Source organism: Limanda limanda, chromosome 14, assembly GCF_963576545.1.
Source record: "Limanda limanda chromosome 14, fLimLim1.1, whole genome shotgun sequence".
NCBI classification, from domain to species: Eukaryota; Metazoa; Chordata; class Actinopteri; order Pleuronectiformes; family Pleuronectidae; genus Limanda; species Limanda limanda.
In genome coordinates this window covers 5,307,486-5,327,334 of record NC_083649.1, presented here as the reverse complement: position 1 = coordinate 5,327,334, position 19,849 = coordinate 5,307,486, and the positions used below count along the sequence as shown (strand labels likewise).

General features: G+C 44.9%; 1 protein-coding gene across 1 annotated transcript in view; it reads left to right on the top strand.

The window, feature by feature from the left end:
* The window catches only part of tecta (tectorin alpha), a 36,382-nt gene that overhangs the window by 7,264 nt on the left and 9,269 nt on the right, over positions 1–19,849 (top strand). The window contains exons 9-25 of the mRNA XM_061086322.1: positions 1,914–2,250; positions 3,230–3,438; positions 5,520–5,632; positions 9,204–9,299; positions 11,668–11,807; positions 11,891–12,178; positions 12,449–12,586; positions 12,657–12,822; positions 12,934–13,346; positions 13,449–14,031; positions 14,117–14,727; positions 14,814–15,384; positions 15,720–16,348; positions 16,920–17,226; positions 17,365–17,577; positions 18,130–18,329; positions 18,904–19,284. Coding sequence (XP_060942305.1) covers positions 1,914–2,250; positions 3,230–3,438; positions 5,520–5,632; positions 9,204–9,299; positions 11,668–11,807; positions 11,891–12,178; positions 12,449–12,586; positions 12,657–12,822; positions 12,934–13,346; positions 13,449–14,031; positions 14,117–14,727; positions 14,814–15,384; positions 15,720–16,348; positions 16,920–17,226; positions 17,365–17,577; positions 18,130–18,329; positions 18,904–19,284 — 5,395 coding nt within the window. The remainder of the gene's footprint in view (positions 1–1,913; positions 2,251–3,229; positions 3,439–5,519; positions 5,633–9,203; positions 9,300–11,667; positions 11,808–11,890; positions 12,179–12,448; positions 12,587–12,656; positions 12,823–12,933; positions 13,347–13,448; positions 14,032–14,116; positions 14,728–14,813; positions 15,385–15,719; positions 16,349–16,919; positions 17,227–17,364; positions 17,578–18,129; positions 18,330–18,903; positions 19,285–19,849) is intronic.

The window sequence follows — 19,849 nt, the reverse complement described above, 5'->3', positions numbered from 1 at the left end:
AAAGAAGGAGCGGTTTTGAAAAAACGAAATCTGAGATTGAGCGTATCCTGGAGAATAAGTAGAGAGGGAGTGAAAGGGGAACAGGGGATACTGAGGAGGGAAGAGAGGATATAACATTTAAACTTTTTAAGCAGATCGTTTTTCACCAGGGGAACCGGAGAAATGGCTAAGATCTGGCCCGGATACTTTCTGAATTAGCTCCAAAATGTCGCTTGTTGAAGGATACTGGGAAAAAACAATTAGCAGGATATACCTTGTTATCACCTGCAGCATTATTTACCAAGCTAACCACCTTTTTAAATGAAGCCCTTTTAGCTAAATGGCTTTTCCTTAGAATGGCACTTTGTACACCGTGGCCTTAGAGGAGAACTCCCAGGGCGCCGCAGGAGGTTTTGCCGGAGACTCCGGGTCGGGGACGGGCTTTGTGGAGGAGTTCTGGGGAGGGAGGGGAAATTGCTTTGATTGACCCAGCTGTTACCCTGGCTTTGAAAGCACAGGCCTTTTCTCCTGGATTTTATTTAATCGTTCCTCGGTCCTTATCTCAAACACGCATTCCCTGGAGGCGGCTGAGAGGTTTCTCACAGCAAGAGAGAGGCAGACAACTCCTTGTTGCTCTGCTTCTTCGTACCTGTTTCTCCGCTCGTTCTAATATACTTATTAGTAAAAACAACTTGAGAAGAAACACCGGAGATTTCGGGGAAAAACACAAGTTGGAAGCTGGAAATCTGATAAGAGATGATGTCATAAAGGCTGTTTGTCAATAGAAATCTGCTGATATGAGCGTTTCACAGTCTCATTGTTATCAGCATTCATGTTTGCTGATAACAATTACTGCTATTTTACAGAATTAACTAGGCAGAAAACATTAACGAATACAGTTTACATTTTCTTAATTCCAGTTTTCTATATTTGTGAATTTTCAATCGAGAGTTTGCGTCAGCTGTCAATCATGACCCCTTTCAAAAACAAATAAACAGATAGATAGATAGATAGATAGATAGATAGATAGATAGATAGATAGATAGATAGATAGATAGATAGATAGATAGATAGATAGATAGATAGATAGATAGATAGATAGATAGATAGATAGATAGATAGATAGATAGATAGATAGATAGATAGATAGATAGATAGATAGATAGATAGATAGATAGATTACTTTATTCATCCCCAAAGGGAAATTAAGTCGTCATAGCAGCCGGTATATTTGAATACAATAAAATACAATACAATACAATAAAATAAAAAATATTGAGGTAGAAAGAATAAAAAACAGAAACACAAGATAAATAGGTAGATAAGGTGCAGTGGCAAGATGATGGTAATAGTACTGATGATATTATGGTAATGTTATTGTTAGACAGTATATAAAAATAGTACAGTATATTTAGTATATAATATAACATAATATATATTTATATATGATAGTAATTATACCAATATAATAGCAGTATATAGTAATAATGGCAGCAACAGTATATATAATAATAATAGTAGTAATAATATAATAATAGTAATTATAATTATAACATGTACACATGTATAAATATGTGTATATAGACTTATATATACAAAGAATATACAGAGTATACAGAGAGTATGATATAATATATGATATATAGTAGAGGTATAAATATAAGTATTTGACTATACAATAGGTAAACAGGAACATTTGAACAAACATCAGTGTGATAATAACGACCTAAAAAGACAGAAACCTTTGAAAAGACATATTTTAATGTGTACTTCTACCTTGGAGGAGGCAGGGTTTCTGAGTTGTACTCCAGCCAGCCACCAGGGGGCGATCCAGAGGATTAGGCTTCACTTTCAGCCTATCACCCAGTTGTTGACCAACAGTCAAATGATGAAACTCTTTCACCGATCTAACCTGAGCCCTGCCCTCCACACAGGTACCACATCCTCGTGTCCAAGTACGGCCAGCTGGCTCCGCTGGCCGAGGTGGACCTGAGCCCCTCCTGCACCGTGGTGGACGTCCGCTGGGGGGACCGGGTGGAGACGGTCAGCCTCCACCTGGAGCAGACCGTCGGCGACTTGAGGAAGCACCTCCGAGCGGTGCTGCAGCTGCCCACCAATGGGATCAGGCTCTTCTACATCAAGCGGGAGATGTGCTCGGTGCTGGGACAGGAGGAGTTGAGGTGGGGGTCCCGGGCGCTTCACTCCTACCGCATCCAAGACGGAGACGAGATCCTAGTCGTGCCCAAAGTGAAAAGCCGCTGCAGCTCCTCAGATTGAGTCCGGTTTTCAAACGAGTAGGTTTTGGGTGATAGACACTTCCTGGATGCTAAGCTTCGATTTGAGCCTTTTATGGTTGGTTGATATTTGTCAGCGTTGAATGTAAAGAGGTTTGCTGTCCACCAGGACGGACGAGTCCAAACGGTCATATATTTGCACAGACAGTTGGAGTTCCATGTTCACACAGTGTGTAACTTTAATGCAGCAAACGTCTCATCTATCAAAAAACATTATACAAAACCCTCAGCTGCCAAAAATGAAAAATTAACCCGCAGTTGCACATTCATTTTGAAAGTAAAACCACTTTATAACCTTATAACTGGTGTTTGTCCAGTTAGGATTTAACCCCCCCCCCCTCCCGTTTTATCACCTAATCATTGATGAAAATGTTGTGTTATAGAATATAAATCACCAGCGTTCCCATTCACACATATTAATAGTCATTTGTGTTGAGGAAAATGTTGAAATAGTTTTTTTTGTGGGGTTAAAAAACTAAAATTGATGCTACAAAGTTGGATTTTAAGAACATCAGTTGTTGCGTTCTGTTTTTTTATCCACCGTCATCAGCGGCTCGTGTTTTCGCTCTGTTTTATTTTTTGTAGGTTTGAATATTTGTCCGGTTTACTGCGAACTCTGAGACCAGAGAACAGTTCCGGTCCGGAGTCTGGCAGGCAACAGTTTATATTTCTGCTCTTTAAAACAGAAAACGACAAAGCCTAAGGACTGTGTCTCCATGTGATCTTTCAAGATGAGGGTCTAACGAGAGGATGTTATGTCGGCAAGAAAAATAATGACATGTATTTAATTTTCATACCAGCCTCAGAACAAGAGGCTGTATTTTTTTGAACCTTCAATCAAGCAGAGGATCTTATGGGAATGTTGTTTTCGAGAATTTGAGTTAAGTTATACAATTAAAACTCTGCTGTGAGTAAAGATCCTGGTGTAACCCCTCCGAGCTGATGCACGAACGCAGAACCTTGGGGATCACGTGGAGCTGCTGCTGCCGCCGCTCAGTGAAGCCCCCCTGGCAGAAAGTCGGGGGTCTCGGGTCCGGGGACAGAGAAACAGAAGAAGCGGTGACGCTCAGGTTACCGCTCAGGTCTTCTGGCTCTTCTGTCCAGCCCATGAATGGAGCGGCTCTCTGTCCCTGCAGCTGAGAAACGCTGAGGCCCCGTCGGTATGGTAACCACACACCGGCCACTGTGTCACGGACACTTCCGCCGTCTTTAGGTTAGAATGGGTTCAACCGACAGGCTCTTGACCCTCAGCCGCTCACCTCAGCGTGTCCTTCACGTCCGTCCCACAAACCTGACACTCGCTGTGTCACAGGATGTGAGCTCGAGGACTTCAGCATCACCGGCCTTTCTTGCTTTATTGACTCGTGAACATGGATACACCGCACGTAATACAGGCAAAACATACAATATTACTAGAAGGTTACTCTGTAGAGCTCATACCTCCACCAAGACCAAATGGTCTCCTAAATATGAAAAGAAATCATTAGTTTTGTCATAATTGCGTTGACGAACACACAAATAGACGGGAGGAAACATAACCTGCATGGTTGAGGTAATAACAGTAAAAAAAAGATGTAGATAAAGCCCTCACCACCTGTGCTGCATGATGTGAGTGCAGTAAAGCTGTTTATCACCATGACTCAGCTGACTGCTGTGGTGTTCGCTGTGTTTGCTCGGCTGCAGATGTGTGATGAACCACAGCTCTGACATTATCACCTTTAGAGCCTGTTTGAAATGTGTTCTCCTGAGCTTGTGGCCAAAGTAGGCAGTGAACGGTGGAAACCAAAAACAAAACATTTACAGTGGCTGTAAATAGATCAAACCACTTTCCAGTTCGCTGAACCTCGCACAACCTCACCCAGCCCACCGGGACTGGATGTACATGAAAACACAAATCGAGTTTTAGACCAAGAAATTCAAATTACAAATACGGAGAAACCCAGAGAGATTTTCCAAAGGGTTGTATGTCTCAAACATCTGGTTTTCTTCCTCAGTCCAATGTCGGACAGGTCTGGTTGATCCAGGGTTCTACATGAGGTGTATATTGAAGGTGTTTCCGTGCATGTAGAGATGTGTTCTAGCAATGACCTGGATGTGCGTTGCTCAAACTTGACTCGTGAACCTTTAATTGCCGGCGTTTACGTTTTGAGAGGCAACGAAGGTGACAGGACGAAATCTTTCTGTCCAGATGAAGCAAGAGTTTTGCCTCGTGTCATTACCACGTGAAAATATGTTGAAATGCTGTGTCGGCCTGAGAGTGCTGTGTCGCTATCACTCCTCATACAGACTTCCTTGGTGTAGTAGATAACTGGAGATCTCTCTTGGGTGTTTTCTGACTCACTTGTACGATACTATACTATGACAGAATGGCTACATGGGAAATTATGGGATTTCTTTTTGTTTGTGACGTGGGTTTGCATGTACTGATATTTCTTGATATACGGTATTTGATTTAAATTGTGTGTGAGATGTGTCCTTTCAGGGAAACAAGTTGTTAATGGGCATTATTTTAGATTTTGACATTTTTTAAATATCTGTGCTTCTTTCATCCTCAGCTTTAGTCCTCGTTAATACCAAATACAAATATTATAACTCGTGAAAAAGTCTATGAAAAGAATTGCTGGGTTTGTGCTGTTTAGTACATGGTGTTTAATTTATGTCACGTTTTCTTTCTGTAGTTTGTGTATCCTGACATTTTTCTTGAGATTATATGGCCATTTCTTCACCTGTACTGTGTCCTGGTGATTTCACTTCTCCTAAAAAAATAAATTATAAATATCACAGTTCACTACATTGTTGTATTTTTATGGTTCAGGAGCACAGACACATAAATAAAGATGGACAACGCTTCTCCACTTCCTCCCACTGTCCCAAAAAAGCCATTTTCCTACTACAGGAGCTCCACTCACATGATGTTATTGCAAAACATATCAAATGAGTAATTGCTGCAAAAATAGCTTTCGTCAACCACTGCAGATCTTTTCAAAGACCTGATTGAGAGACAAGCTGTAAAGTAGGTCAACCAGGTGACAGAATAGTTCTTGTTGGAGGCAGCGTTGTGACCAGCATGCTCAGATCCGTTTCACACTCTGAATGCTTGGCTGTGGAGAAGATGTGATTGTGCAGATCTTCTCTCTTTCTGGCAGGCGTGATTCGGTCGCGCTGCAAAGAGTCCATTCCATACGTGTCAGGCGGTGTTGTGTTTCTGGGGCATTCCCTATTATTTTTCCCCTCCTCCTCTTCCAGCAGCATAACTCTAATCCTGAGTGCGATATCTATGCCACCCACCCCTCGGCACAGCGTCACCAGCAGCACCCAGTTCGGGAGCAGAGGAGCCAGTGGACCACTCAGTCACAACGGTGCTCCTGACATTTTTGACTTTAATTGTATGAAGAAGCAGCTCTGACGTTGATTCAGGAAAACAGTATAAGCTCCTCAGTTACCTCTCGGGTCTGGAATAATAAATATCTCCTTCAAGTTTAGACTTTTTCAGTCTCAGCTTGGGTCTCTGTACTTTGTGAATGACTTTAAATCCACTCCCTGACACCCTCTGCCATTTGGAGTGGTTCCCTAATTCTCTAGCTTTTAGCACCACCGTTGGGTTCACTGTTTTGGGTTTTAGGGGAAATGTCTCGACATCTATCGGATGGACTGACACAGAAGTGGATTCTGTATACTCAGGGTGGGGTCACGTCATTCTCCGAGGTTTGATTTAGCTCCAACAACAGGACAAGGTTTATTTATATTGACTCAGAATGAAACATATTTTGGATGGATTGTACACACACATGTATAAGCATCACTTATAGATGCAGTGTTATTCCAAATGCAGCATTACATTTACAAATTAAGTCACAAATTAATCCAGATTTCAAGCCGCGATGTTTATTGTGATCTATCTATGACAGATGAACCTGAGCATGTTGACTTTAGCATGTAGCTTAACACACATGTTGTATTGAACATGCAGGTTCAACATAGAAATTGACCCTAGTGGAGAGTTATGGACATGTATATAAATATACGATAAATACTTAATTTTATTGACTGCTGGGACAGTGGAGAGGCGGTGGACTAGTGGCAGAAACTTGGACTATGGGCAGAAAAGGTCTCTGGTTCTTCTCTGGTTCGACTCCACGGAGAAACAACAAAAAGACGAACCTGGATTGATCTGTCCAGAAGTGCCCCTGAGCAAGGCACCTTACTCCCCCAACATCTGCTCCCCCGGTGCGGTTCATGGCTGCTCACTGCTCTGTGTGTCCTGCACCAGATGGGTTAAAAGCAGAGGTTACATTTCCCCTTGCATGAGTGTGCCTGTGCATGTCTGTGCATGTGTGTGGGATAATAAAATGTGTCTTAATCTTAATAATGGATCCTTCTACAAAGCCACTGGAGTTCCTGTGTGGACCACAACCACTTTCACAATATGTCAATGCAAGAACATGGCTATAACCAAACTGTCATTGAGCACGGAGACATTCTCTGATGGAAGGTCAGACTTACCAAGGAGGATGGATGTGGTTGCTTTGTATTAATCACACCTAGCGCCTTCTTACGTAAAAAAGGACCTGGTTGCGCAAGTTGGAACTCTGATCTGCCCCATTGCATTATGAAGTGGGAATTGAGGGCAGGGGGGGGGCTGAACAGCGTCCATTGTGTGCTGAGGTGAAGGGGCCGTTGGGGCACGAAGGTTTGGGTTACTGGAAGAAGGTTCGACCTCGTGAATGGGATGGAAGGAGAGGAGGGCAGGGCAGAGCCAACCGCTGGGCATAGGGGTTGAATTAGAGTGGTCCACTCCACGGATAAGGTGACGGCCGACACAGAGCTCAACTGGTTTCCAGTCCGGGACCTTCTTTGTGAAGGTCAGGCTTGATGGATTCTCCAGAACTTGTGATAGCGTCCCACTGTTCCCACACAGTACCGTCCTGCTGCAGGGAAACCTTTGATGCAGTTTTCCTGTGTCATGGAAACAATTTTTAAAAGTGGCTCCCCAATCAATGGACCCTCAAGAGTCGTGTTTATATAAACTGAGTTCAAGGTGTCAGGTCCTTCCCATTCACTGTTCATTGGACAAATCCAGTTCAGGGATTGAAGGAAGGGAGTTTGAATCACACTCTGTGATGCATTCTGGGACTTTGAGACACTAAACTATCAGGTGAATCAAACTTTTTGCCATCTCATAATTAAGTTTCCACAGTTATGATTGGCTCTAGCTATCCAATGTCATGTTGACCGTTGATGCAGAACATTTTTTTCCCATTAACACAAAATGATGCTCTAAATGCTAAAATAGTTTTTGTTGAGCCAGATGATGACTCACTGCAAGCGACTCCTTCGACCTATGACACATCATCATTTGATATGCTGTTAAGACTCATTAATGGAGCTTCAAGTTGACCACCCAAGATCAGAGAAGAGAAAAGGAGCAATATACTCACGTATTATGTGTTACTTTCCGGTTGAATTGTCCTGCGTCATAGGGAACGGGAACGCAAAGGGTGCAAAGTGAGAGAAACTCGAGTGTCTCATCTCGGTCTTCCCCACTTCTACGTCCTCAACATTTCCCAAAACACAACCCTGAGATCAGGAAGCTCCCCCGACCCAGTAGGTCATCTGTAACTGTTGATTTTTTTGTCCCTCTTTGTGCGACACTCTCTTTCACAGGTTGTTTAAGAGTATGTGAGCATTTACACAACAAGGCGTGGGACGTATAAAAGAAGCCTGCACTGAGAGCCTTGGTGCTGCTTAATGGGAGCCCGGGGCCTGCCCTCATACCTGGAGCCTTTCACACATCTTGCTCTCTGCCTCTCCAATTACTTCCACTGTCCGACTGCAACAAAGACCCATCTGACTGCCCTTTCCTTCCCAGACCCTATCAGTGTGGATCCACCTGAGATTTCCCCTGGCTATCCGTCCGGCATCTATCGTAATGAAGTGTCTTGTGTAACCTTGTAAATGAGGCTGTGCCTAATTAAAAAAAAAAGGGGGTACACAGAGTGGCCAAAGTGACTCATGTTAATTCTGTAACTCAACCTACCACGGAGGTTGAAAAGCAAGGTTTCAGACTGTGTGTGTGTTTCTGCTGTTTTGTCCATAAATGCCCCCAAGTGACACTCTGCTACTTTGTGTGCTCAGGCGCCCTGAGATTTAAATGTACTGAATGAACTCTGGAATAGCCGATACCACAACGAGTGCCAAATCAAAGGGCAACAGCCCTATGTCGACCTTTTTCTACATTTAAAATGCATCCATTTTTAGAGAAATTATAACCAAAAGAGCTGCTAGAGAAGCTGAGAGAAATATTAATAACGAGGGTTAACATTGTTCCAAAAATATAAAGGCCACAGTGTTTCCATCGAATTTTTCCACCAGATATTTTATCATCATTTGGCCCATTGCAGGTGCTAACGACAGATCCTGCCTGAAAGACTTGACACTCATCCTGCATGAGAGCCTCTCTTTGTGCAAAACATTCCTCTTCTCCTGTGTTTAACACATTTCCTCAAACAGTATTTCTCTTTAGTTTTTCCACTTCCCTCCATCTTTTCCAGGTATCTGACCTCCCCTCTACCCTTAGAACATATTGCTCTGTTTCCACTCCCTCTCTTCCTCAGATTCCTGTGCTGTCCCTCCCCTCCACTTCCCTCTCCACCCCACCGACCCCCTTCCCCAAACACTGATCTCAGATTAAGTTGAACACTATCCCAGGTAAAGTTTCCATCTGCTTCTTTGGGAAAAAGCTCCTTCCACAGTTCCAACAGGGGGTTTTCAGTCTCCACAGGGCTTCACTCTTTTAAACACCCAACTCAAAACTCTGGATTGTTGTGGCTCCTGCTGGAAATCTTTCTGGTTCTGGACTTGGACGAGAGGATTCCATCTCTCTGGTCATTCAACTCCTCTAAAAACTCTCTTCTCTTGTTATCACTTTAGCAAATTTCCCCTCCACTGCTTCCTTCTACTCCCTCTACACCACGACCACTGGATGGTCCTCTGCTGGATGGGACACGGCTGTGAGGAGGCTGCCAGGTTAGATTAGACTGGTGCTAAATGTCCGTCTTCTGAAGGCAGGTGAGTGCAGCGTTTCCTCCTTAACGTCATTTCTTCAATGATATGATAATGAATGTGAACATTCCTCATTTGGAATTTTGAATGATGGAAACTTGGATTGTGTGTATATGTCAGATATTTCAGCTCCATGGTTGTGATTTAATTAATTGCTATCACTTTGATTGATGAATCTACTCTTCACAGTTTAGGATGTGTGAAAAGTGTGAATTTGAACTCGGCTAAAGTGAAGATAGTTCATGGGTACACTATTTCATTTTTAGGATTTCTCAAGTCCCAAAGATGTTTAAAAAAGCATTACTTCTATATTTCTTTTTTAAATAATTTTGGGACCCCTATTGATTATCTTGGAAACCTTTGTCGGGTCTTGAACCTCAATTTTGGAGCCACTGATGATTAAATGATGACGTTTTATACGCTTTCTCCTGTACAATCCCAGACTGAAGTTCTCAGCTGAATATTGGTCTTACTCATCCTCATTTTCAAACTTCAAATGCTGGGAAAATCATCTTGAGTGATTTAATTAGCCTCTGATAAAGCATGTAGCTCTTGAGTTGTGTCGCTTGGAGCGTGATCTCAGAGATAAACATGTCAAAGGGTGTGTTCATCTTCTATGTCCCGGGGGCTTTATCTTAATTGCCCTGCTAAAAGGCTTCGAGTTAATGCCAGTCAGATAAGATGCCGAAGTAACACGAGTCAGAAGAGCAATTGTTGTAATGTTGCTGTTGAAAATGAATGATGAGAGGCTGCTGACATCACAGCCGACCTCTCTCAGCAGTGCCCACTAACCGTGGCACACCTGAACACAATTTACCACAAAGATTATAAGTGTTCACACATTGCAGCGATGAAAGGTTTTAGAGAGAAATCCAATCAAACTCAAATTCCCTCATATAAACAGTATCAATGTCAGTTGCCAGCTGTTTTTATTCATTTATAAACTCTAAAATCCCAAATCCATCCAATGTCCATCCATTCATTTGGTCACAGATCACACAGCGCCACCTGCTGGGGAATCCCGAGGCGTTCCTAACCTGCATAAGATATGTAGTCTCTCCAATGTGTTTTTGGTCAACCTCCGGGTCAAAGACTACTTGAACGTGCTCAGAACATCCCAACGGGAGGCACCCTGGGGCTACTGGCTTTTCTCCGAGCTTTGTCCAGATATCGCAGCGACATATCTTATCGCTAAGGCCATAAGCCCATTTAAAGCCTTTTGTTTAGTTGGTTTAGTTGGTTGGTTTGGTCAGTAATTCAAACTAAGATGGCCATTGTTATTTAACTGAACTTTGCCACCAAATTTAGCTGAATGATTTCAGGTGAGGAATTAAAGCAAACAGTCCTTTGCCTTTACTGCTGCTTGACATTAAATGTATGATAGGATAATCATAGGAATTTATAAGTAAGTGGGTCAAAAGTCAATGTCTACCTGCTGTTAGGGAAAATACCTGTTCTAAGTTTTGTGTAACATTTAATTCTATTCTAATAATCAAGTAAATTTAAAAGCTATACGGTGGCTCTTAAATCTGCCAACACGGCTGTACACTCCTTCTTTGTCAATGGGAAGCTCGCCAAACCAGTGCCAGAACAAGCCCATAGGGGCCTGCAAGGACCCGGGCAATTCAAACCTGCTCACTTAAAGCCATTAGTTCCCCAATGTTTATGCTCCTGTCTTTTAGCCAACAAGGCATGGAAGTCTCCCAAACAGGAGTGGTAATGAGGTCCTGAGCAGCTTCAGACACGGAGACGCTGGACCAGAGCGGCCGGTCCGGTCAGCTGCAGGGATCCGAGGCACAGAGAGGCCTGTAGTTCACTGTTGTCGTCTCACATGGGACCGTAAGGCAAATGTGATCCTGACGCATTGTTCTGGAATGAATAAAAGGGCCTTTTCAGGGCTCCTCAGGGGAGACCTGGGAGCCTGATCTTAAAGAAGTAACGTGACGTTAGCTTGATGTCTCCCCCTCTTCTCCTTTCTAACAGCCTGGTTGCTTGAGAAGTTTACTGGTTGATTAATGATGACTCACGTCTTCCCGTAATACCATTAGCATAAGTGAAAGTGCAAGACAAAGAAATTCATGATAGTTCAACGTGACATCTCATCTCAGTCTTTCCTTTTTTTGCAGAATGGTCAGGCTAGGCTGTCCAATCATTGTGCTCCACGTCTTCAGCCTCTTTGCACAAACAGGTATGACATTAATATGTTATACCCCATTATCAATAAAAATATAATTATTAGGTCCTGCTCAACAACAATTATTTCATCTTTTATTGTTCAGAAAAGTCTGTTTTTTCTATTGTGTACACTTCTCACGACTTATTCTCCTTTTAGCTAGTACTCAGGACATCCTGTACCCGTATGGACCCGGCCACAGGGATCTCGAGACCCCCAAGATGGATGATGGGAGTTCTCCAGAAATTAGCTTGCTCATTCCCTTTGTTTTCTTCAACATCCCCTACCGTTCCATCTATGTAAGTCTCCTTTGAAATTCTCTTGCTCTTTGTTATTTTTTAATCTTAACATGATTTATTGCAACATTTTCCTTTGTGCACAGGTGAACAACAACGGTGTGATCTCCTTCAACGTGCAGGTTAGCCAGTTCACACCTGAGGCTTTTCCGCTGAGCGATAGCAGATCATTCATTGCTCCACTTTGGGCAGATGTGCACAACGGCATCCGCGGAGATGTCTATTACAGAGAATCCACAGAGCGAGAAATACTGGAAAGGGCAACGCAAGATGTCCGGAAGTACTTCAAAAATGTGCCGACCTTCACCGCCACCTGGGTTTTTATTGCAACATGGCACCAGGTCACCTTCTATGGAGGAAGCCAGACAACCCCGGTAAAGTCACATTAAATACTATGTTTACAAATTCATTAATGTCTTCAGTGCTAAAACTTTAAATAAAAGGCAGTTTTGAATTTGAGCAGGAATCACAAATGACTGTGAATGGACAAGATATGAATTATTGGAAACATAATTAATACTGCAAGTGAACATTATTATTATTATCCGTTGTACAATTCTTCTCTTTTGTTTGTTATGCTTTGTGCATGTGTCTGATTTTCATCCTTGTAAAACTAATCTTTAACTTTTTTGTCTGATTAAAAGGTGAACACATTCCAAACGGTACTAATCGCAGATGGCGTCGCATTCTTCACTATGTTCAACTATGGAGAAATCATATGGAGCACAGGAACGGCCAGTGGGGGGGATCCTTTAACAGGACTTGGTGGGACAACCGCTCAGGTAAACTCACCACTGTCTTTGAGATGTTTCTTTATGTCTTTAATGGTGCTCACACCTTTCCCCTTTCCAGTCAGGTTTCAATGGTGGAGACATTGGTCACTTCTTCAACCTGCCAGGATCCCGGTCAAATGAAGTAGTGAACATTGAACAATCAACCAATGTTAACATTCCTGGACGCTGGTTCTTCCGTGTCGACACTGAATTGATAGATCCCGCAAACGGCTGCAGCTTCAATGGCAAGTTCTAACGTCCAACACTGATAACTACGTCCCCACAGGTTGTAACAGCTTCTTCAGGTCGTCAAACACTAGGGGTAGTCAATGACATTGTGTCCTCATCCTCTTCAGGGCGTTACTACAGGCGAGGGGAAAACTTCTGGTTGTCTGATCGGTGCTTACAGCGCTGCCGCTGCCTCGACATTGACAACGAGGTCCGCTGCCAAGAAGCTCCGTGTGGGCAGCTGGAGACCTGCGAGCAGCAAGAAGGGGCATTCTACTGCCAGCCGATCCGCACCAGCACCTGCGTGGTATTCGGCGACCCTCACTACCACACCTTCGATGGCTTCCTCTATCACTTCCAGGGGACCTGCTCCTACCTGCTGGCTCGACCCTGCTGGGAGGTGACAGGACTGCCCTTCTTCAGTGTGGAGGCAAAAAACGAGAACAGGGGAATCACCTCTGTTTCCTGGCTCAGAGATGTCACAGTGGAAGTCTATGGTCACCGTGTCATGTTACCCAAAGGCAGTTTGGGAACAGTCCAGGTGTGAATCTATGGATCCCCTTTATTTTAGCACTTACCACTAGATATGAATTGAATTTTTATCCATTGTTGCATTTCTGAATTTTCCTCTATTCCTCTCTAGGTGGATGGCTTGACCAAAACTTTACCTGTCCAACTCCAGCTTGGGGCTATCAGGGTGTATCAATCAGGGGTTGCAGTTGCTTTGGAAACAGATTTTGGCCTCTTGGTAACGTACGATGGCCAACATTATGCATCCATCTCCCTACCAAGCTCCTACTTCAACAACACCTGTGGCCTCTGTGGTAACTACAACGATGACCCTGCGGATGACCCTGTGCTTCCTGATGGCTCTTTAGCAGAAAGCGTGGTGGAGTTGGGAGGCAGCTGGCGAGCGGAGGACACAGACTGGAGGTGCACAGATGGCTGCACGCAAAACTGCAGCGTGTGTGACCCTGTGACAGAAGCCTTCTATTTTCGCCCAGACTACTGTGGGATCATCAACAAAACCGATGGACCGTTCAGGGATTGCCGAGCAGTAGTGGACCCCACAGCCTTCGTGTATAGTTGTGTATACGACATGTGCAGCAACAGGGATAACATCACCACACTCTGTCAGGCCATCCAGGCATATGCCCTTGCCTGCCAGGCCCTAGGCGTCACGATACGATCCTGGAGATCTCGAACCTTCTGCGGTGAGATTTTGTGTGATTCAGTTTACATTGTTCCTTCATCTTACACTCATTAATTTGTGTCGTCTGACATACTCTCTTGTCTCCCATTGGCTCTCAGCGTTGTCGTGTCCGCAGTACGGCCATTACCAAGTGTGCACAAGCGCCTGCCCGGCCTCGTGTTCGGACCTCACCGCTCCCCTGTACTGTGCCCACCCTTGCACCGAGGGCTGCCAGTGTGATGCAGGTTATGTTCTCAGTGGCAGCCGTTGTGTACAGCGGGAAGACTGTGGCTGTGAGAGTAATGGCCTCTATTACCACCTTAATGAGACGTTCTGGGCAGGTCCCAGTGGCGAGGAAGGTGAATGTTTCCTCCACTGCACCTGTGGGCCTGCTGGAGAGGTCTCCTGCTCCAACGCGTCCTGTAAGGAGGGGGAAGTATGCGTGGCAGAAGTGGGCCGTCTGGGCTGCTACCCTCGGAGGGAGGGAGTGTGCGCAATCACCGAGACCTCAGTGTCCTCCTCCTTTGATGGCACCTTCTTGCTGTTCCCAGACGACAGCTCCTATTACCTTCTGAAGCTGTGTGGTCCAGTGCCAGCGAATGGCTCCATGGTGGAGGTGAAGATAGGCAGGAGGCTGGTAAACAAAGGCCCCTCTTGGAAAAGACCTGTGGTAGTTACAGTGGCTAACCTTGAAGCTCAGATCGGAGGGATGGATTTTGACACAGTAAAGGTTAGTATATTCTCTCCAGAGCAAAACCTTTTCGTTTTCCTATTTTTGCTGAATGCCGATGACAATTCCTCCCTTTTGTGCGTCAGGTGAATGGTGAACAAGTGGCGCTTCCTTACGTCCATCCAATGGAGACAATGATGATCTACAGGGCGCCAGGCAATGCCACAGTGGTGGAGGCACGTGGTCTTCTTCGTGTTCTCTACAACCGCCAGGGATACCTCAACATCTCCCTCTCCACCATATTCTACAATGTTACTTGTGGTCTATGTGGTGTGTTCAATAGCAATGCCACCGATGATCTCCGCCTCCCCAATGGACGCCTGGCAGACTCGACTGAACAGTTCACAGACGGCTGGCGGGCCATCGCTGATGACCTCACCTGTAACGGTGACTGTGATGACCTGTATCGCATGTGCACTGACTTGCGTATCTACCAGAGTCCTTGGATGTGTGGCAACATCAACGACCCCGGGAACAGTTCATTTCTGGCGTGTCACGCAGTGGTCAACCCGTCACCCTTCTTCAGGAACTGCTTATATAACATGTGTGTGAGGCAGGGGAACCGTTCAGCTCTGTGTTCCTCACTGCAGGCGTATTCCACTGCTTGTCAGGATGCTCAAATAGGCCTCAGTTCGTGGAGGACTGCTACCAACTGTCGTGAGTAGATAAAGCTGTAGTTCAAAAGGAAAAAGCTGGCATGTGGGATTATGTATGTGTGTCCAGAGCAGAGGTGAATAACTGAACTGGCTGACACAAGTTAAAATATGCTCTAAGAAATCCAGATATGTCTTACTAATATACTGTATCCTGTTAGCAAGCAAGCTAGTCCACAACATCTGTAAGTTTCCCCACTTCCTGATTTTATGTTTTAATTTCCACTACAGTCTTGGCTCCCAAACTATAAAAAAACAAAACTTTTCAGTGGATTTCATGGATTTAGCCTTTGTTGCTCCTCCTCTTTAGCTTCTTCTTACTTGTCTCCTGTGTCTCAGCTCTTCCCTGTCCAGAGAACAGTCATTTTGACGAGTGCACCCACGCCTGCCCTCTGACCTGTGCCAACCTGGATGAGCCTGAAGAGCCGTGTCCTCTGCCGTGCCAGGAGGGGTGTCAGTGTGAGGACGGCTTTGCGTTGCGGGACGGCCTGTGTGTGGCACGCAGCGACTGTGGCTGCATTAGCCACGGCCGGCAGCTGGCCACTAATCAGACTTTCTGGACGGATTGGGAATGCCAGGAGCGCTGCTACTGCAATGGCTCTGACAACAGTGTGTACTGTCAGCTCGCACCCTGTCACCCTGAGGAGTACTGCCAGGAGAACGAGGGCCTTTATTTCTGCCAGCCGCGCACCGAGGCCCTGTGTGTGGCGGCTGGTTATGGACATTTTCTGCCCTTTGGTGGTGTGCCGTTTGAGCTGCAGAGCTCTTGTACTCTTAGGATGGCCACTTCCAACTGCGGAAGGGAGAACATGGACGATACTGCCGTCTCTGGAACTTTTCCCCAGTTCAAGTTTGCAGCTCGGAACGAGGAAAGGGACACAGGCTCGGCCATTTGGGTGAGGGGCTTCGTACTGGAGGTCTACGGGTATGAGATTGAAGTCTCTCGAACCTACAAAAACACGGTGACGGTGAGTACATGAGTAGGAATAACAGCAAACATGTTATTAAAGAGTAGCTGTTTTGCAGAAGGAGTTAAAAAACATTACCAGGCCTGTGTTAGTAATATTCATGTTTTTACACCATTTTATTTGCCTTACCTGTGAAGGTCGTAGTTTTTCTTATATGTGAGGACATGTCATTTCTAATCAAGCTGATAGAATAACCAGCCAGAGGGTGAATTCTGCTTTGATTGGCTTAAGGTGGATCTAATTTCAATTTGGCTCAGACCAAACTGACCCTGAGCGACATTTGGACTCGGTTCACAAAGCGCCTACAAGATCTGAGCAGGAACAGGCCTGACACACATAATCCAGAGCAGCCACCCACACATGCATTTTTTCTCCTTCTCTGTGTTTCTATCTTTTTCCTCTCACTTACAATAAGATTACATGAGGAACATGTAACATTATCTAGTGTTACTCAGGGTTTCCCCACATACCTTGAAAAATGGCAGTTCAGTTGGATTAGAAACAAAACACTGGTGCTTAAAATGCTTCTGTAGGAATATGTGTGTGTTTATTTTTTATATTTTTCACTCAGGTGAATATGGAGCGTTTGTACCTTCCTCTGAAGCTGGGCCCAGGAAAGGTCAACATCTTCATCTTGGGCAAACAGCTCATCCTGGAGACAGACTTTGGCCTGAAGGTGGCCTTTGACTGGAACACTCTCCTCCTGCTGACTTTGCCCCGAAACCTCTACAACGCCTCCTGCGGCCTCTGCCATGGCATGCCCGTATCCCCCCCCACCCTTACCACCACTGACTGGGGCATGGCGTGGGCAGAGAGGGACACCTTCTGCCAGGTGGGCTGTGGAGACTCCTGCCAGCGCTGTGGCCTGGGAGAGAAAAGTGTCCTAAACGACGCCCCGCTCATGGTGACTAATGCCAACATGAACATGGGCACAGACAATGGGACCAATGAGGTGAACACAGGCTTACGTTTCCACATGGGAGATGGCCTGTATGTGTTCGTGGGGCCTGAGGCAGTGCGGCTGTGTGGGCTAATTGCGGATCGAGGAGGTGCGTTTGCACGCTGTCACAGCAAGGTGGCGCCAGCCTTCTTTTATCAAGGCTGCCTCCAGGACACCTGCATGGACCAGGGGGCCCAGGATACAATCTGTAACTGGCTGCAGATCTATGCCAGCACCTGTCAGACCCAAGGAGTGCCTGTAACTGGCTGGAGGAGCGATACACCATGTGGTGAGTCTGGGCTAATCTTAAATCTTAATATGCATCAGAGATTCCTGCATCCACATGAGGGTGAAAAACTAGTCTATCCAGAAATAATGTCTTTGGTTACTATGAACTGTTTCAGTGGTGATCCCATTGAACCACAGGGTTTGTGCTCAAACACTGACTTTGGATCAGATGTAAGACAGTTAAAGAATAATTATTTTGAATTCTAAATCCAAATTTGATTCAACTTAAGCAAGACATTTTCACCAATGCAACAACAAATTATTATTTTTACAATTCAGCAGCTGTACAAAACTTTAGAGCCATTGGTTGTGGTATTTCTGAATTTTGGAAAGAGCCGTGCTGCCGATCTGCCTCCGGTCTTTATGCTAACCGAGTGAGGCTAGGCTAACCACAACGTTATATAATACTGTCTGTAAGATGTCAAAGTGTTTCCCTAAACGTTGAACTATTCTTTAAAGCAGCTGCAGAGACACACGAGACACACGTCTACAATGATTTATCACTGAACAGTCAACATTTAGCTAATTTCTTTCCCTTATTGCCTGCTTCCAGTCCAGAGCTGTCCGCCGAACAGCCATTACTCCGGCTGCGTGTCGGTCTGCCCGCCCCAGTGCGCCCCCGCCCGTGGCCAGAGGGACTGCAGTCAGGAGTGTGCGGAGGGCTGCCAGTGCGACCAGGGCTACGTGCTCAACGGCAAGAGCTGCATCCTGTCTCAGAACTGTGGCTGCTACACCGATGGCAAGTACTACGAGGTCAGTCTCACATCCGGCACCACACGGAATATACTCAAAGTCGAATGTGCAGTCAAACTGGCTTTTTATCGAAGGCCTTCATTCAAGTTAAATCAACACTTTAATCAGGCTCATGAAAAGAACTTGCAGAAAACATACCCAACAAAGCGAACAAATCTATGGTTAATGTTCTTTACTTTTAATCTTAATCTGACACATTTTTGCCTTTCAACAAACCTCTCTGGTTCATATTTTGCCATTTTATTTAAATAAAGTACAGAAAAGGTAACAATAGAGCAAATTTTTTCTGAATAATTCGATAAAGATAATTCTTTATGCCAAAATTATCAGAATCACAGTTGAAGGCAGTTAAATCTGTTTTGAAGAGCGCTCCAATTAACAATTAAAGGTCATTGATTTTCTGTTTCTCTGTAATGTTGGGAAATGTAGAAAATACCCATCACAATTTCTTAAAGCTCCACTCACAGATCAAAAATTCGAAAGTAGTGACATTTTCTAAATGTAATACGGTAGTTTTCTGTTTGTCAACAAATCTTACGACTGTTTCAGAACAGAACTTTTTTCTTTATTTCAGCCCAAGCAGCTGTTTTGGAACAGCGACTGCACCAAACGCTGCCAGTGCATCGGACGGAACCTGATCCAGTGCGACCCGCGGCGCTGCAAGGCGGAGGAGGAGTGCGCCCTGCGGTACGGGGTTCGAGGCTGTTTTGCCCGTCGCTTGCAGCACTGCGTGGCCTCGGGCGGGGGGGTCTTCAGGACCTTTGACGGGGCGTCACTGCGGCTCCCGGCCTCCTGCTCCTTCGTCCTGTCGACCAACTGTCACAAACTGCCCGACCTCTCCTTCCAGCTCATCGCCAACTTCGATAAGTGGAGCACGCCCAACCTCACCACCATCTCTCATGTCTACCTCTACATCAACGAGGAGAATATACTCGTGTCTGGCAGCACAATCAAGGTGAGAGAAGCCCTGGACCAACATCGGGTTGTTGTGATATCAGCCAAATATTGAAAAATAACCACTTAATGTAGTCAGAATTAGTTATTTTTATCAGAATCAGAATCAGAATTCTTTTAATTGCCAAGTATATTTGAACATACAGGAAATTGCCTTGGTGTGGTTGGTGCACTGTACATAAATAACAATCAGCAGTAAAACAATAATATAAATATATAAAACAATATAAAACAAAACAATATATACAGTAAGAGAGTAAGAGAGAACAGATAATCAGAAGTATACCGGATGCATCAGAGTGACTAGGCAGATGAAGTGTACAGATGTAACCAGATGTGTTGAAATCCCCTAATCTAGCCTCTCCTAACAAAAACAAGTACTGAGAGTTCTAACCTGGTCCTCTATCATTAGTGTGGATGTGGATGAGTGACTAATCATTGGCTCGTCTTTCCCAACCCTTGTTGTGTCTTCTCTATCTGACTATCTGAGGTATTTTGTTCAGTCCTCCACTTGTTATCTCTTTGGCTTCCCGGTTCAACCTTGGGTTCCCACAGCGACTGCTAAA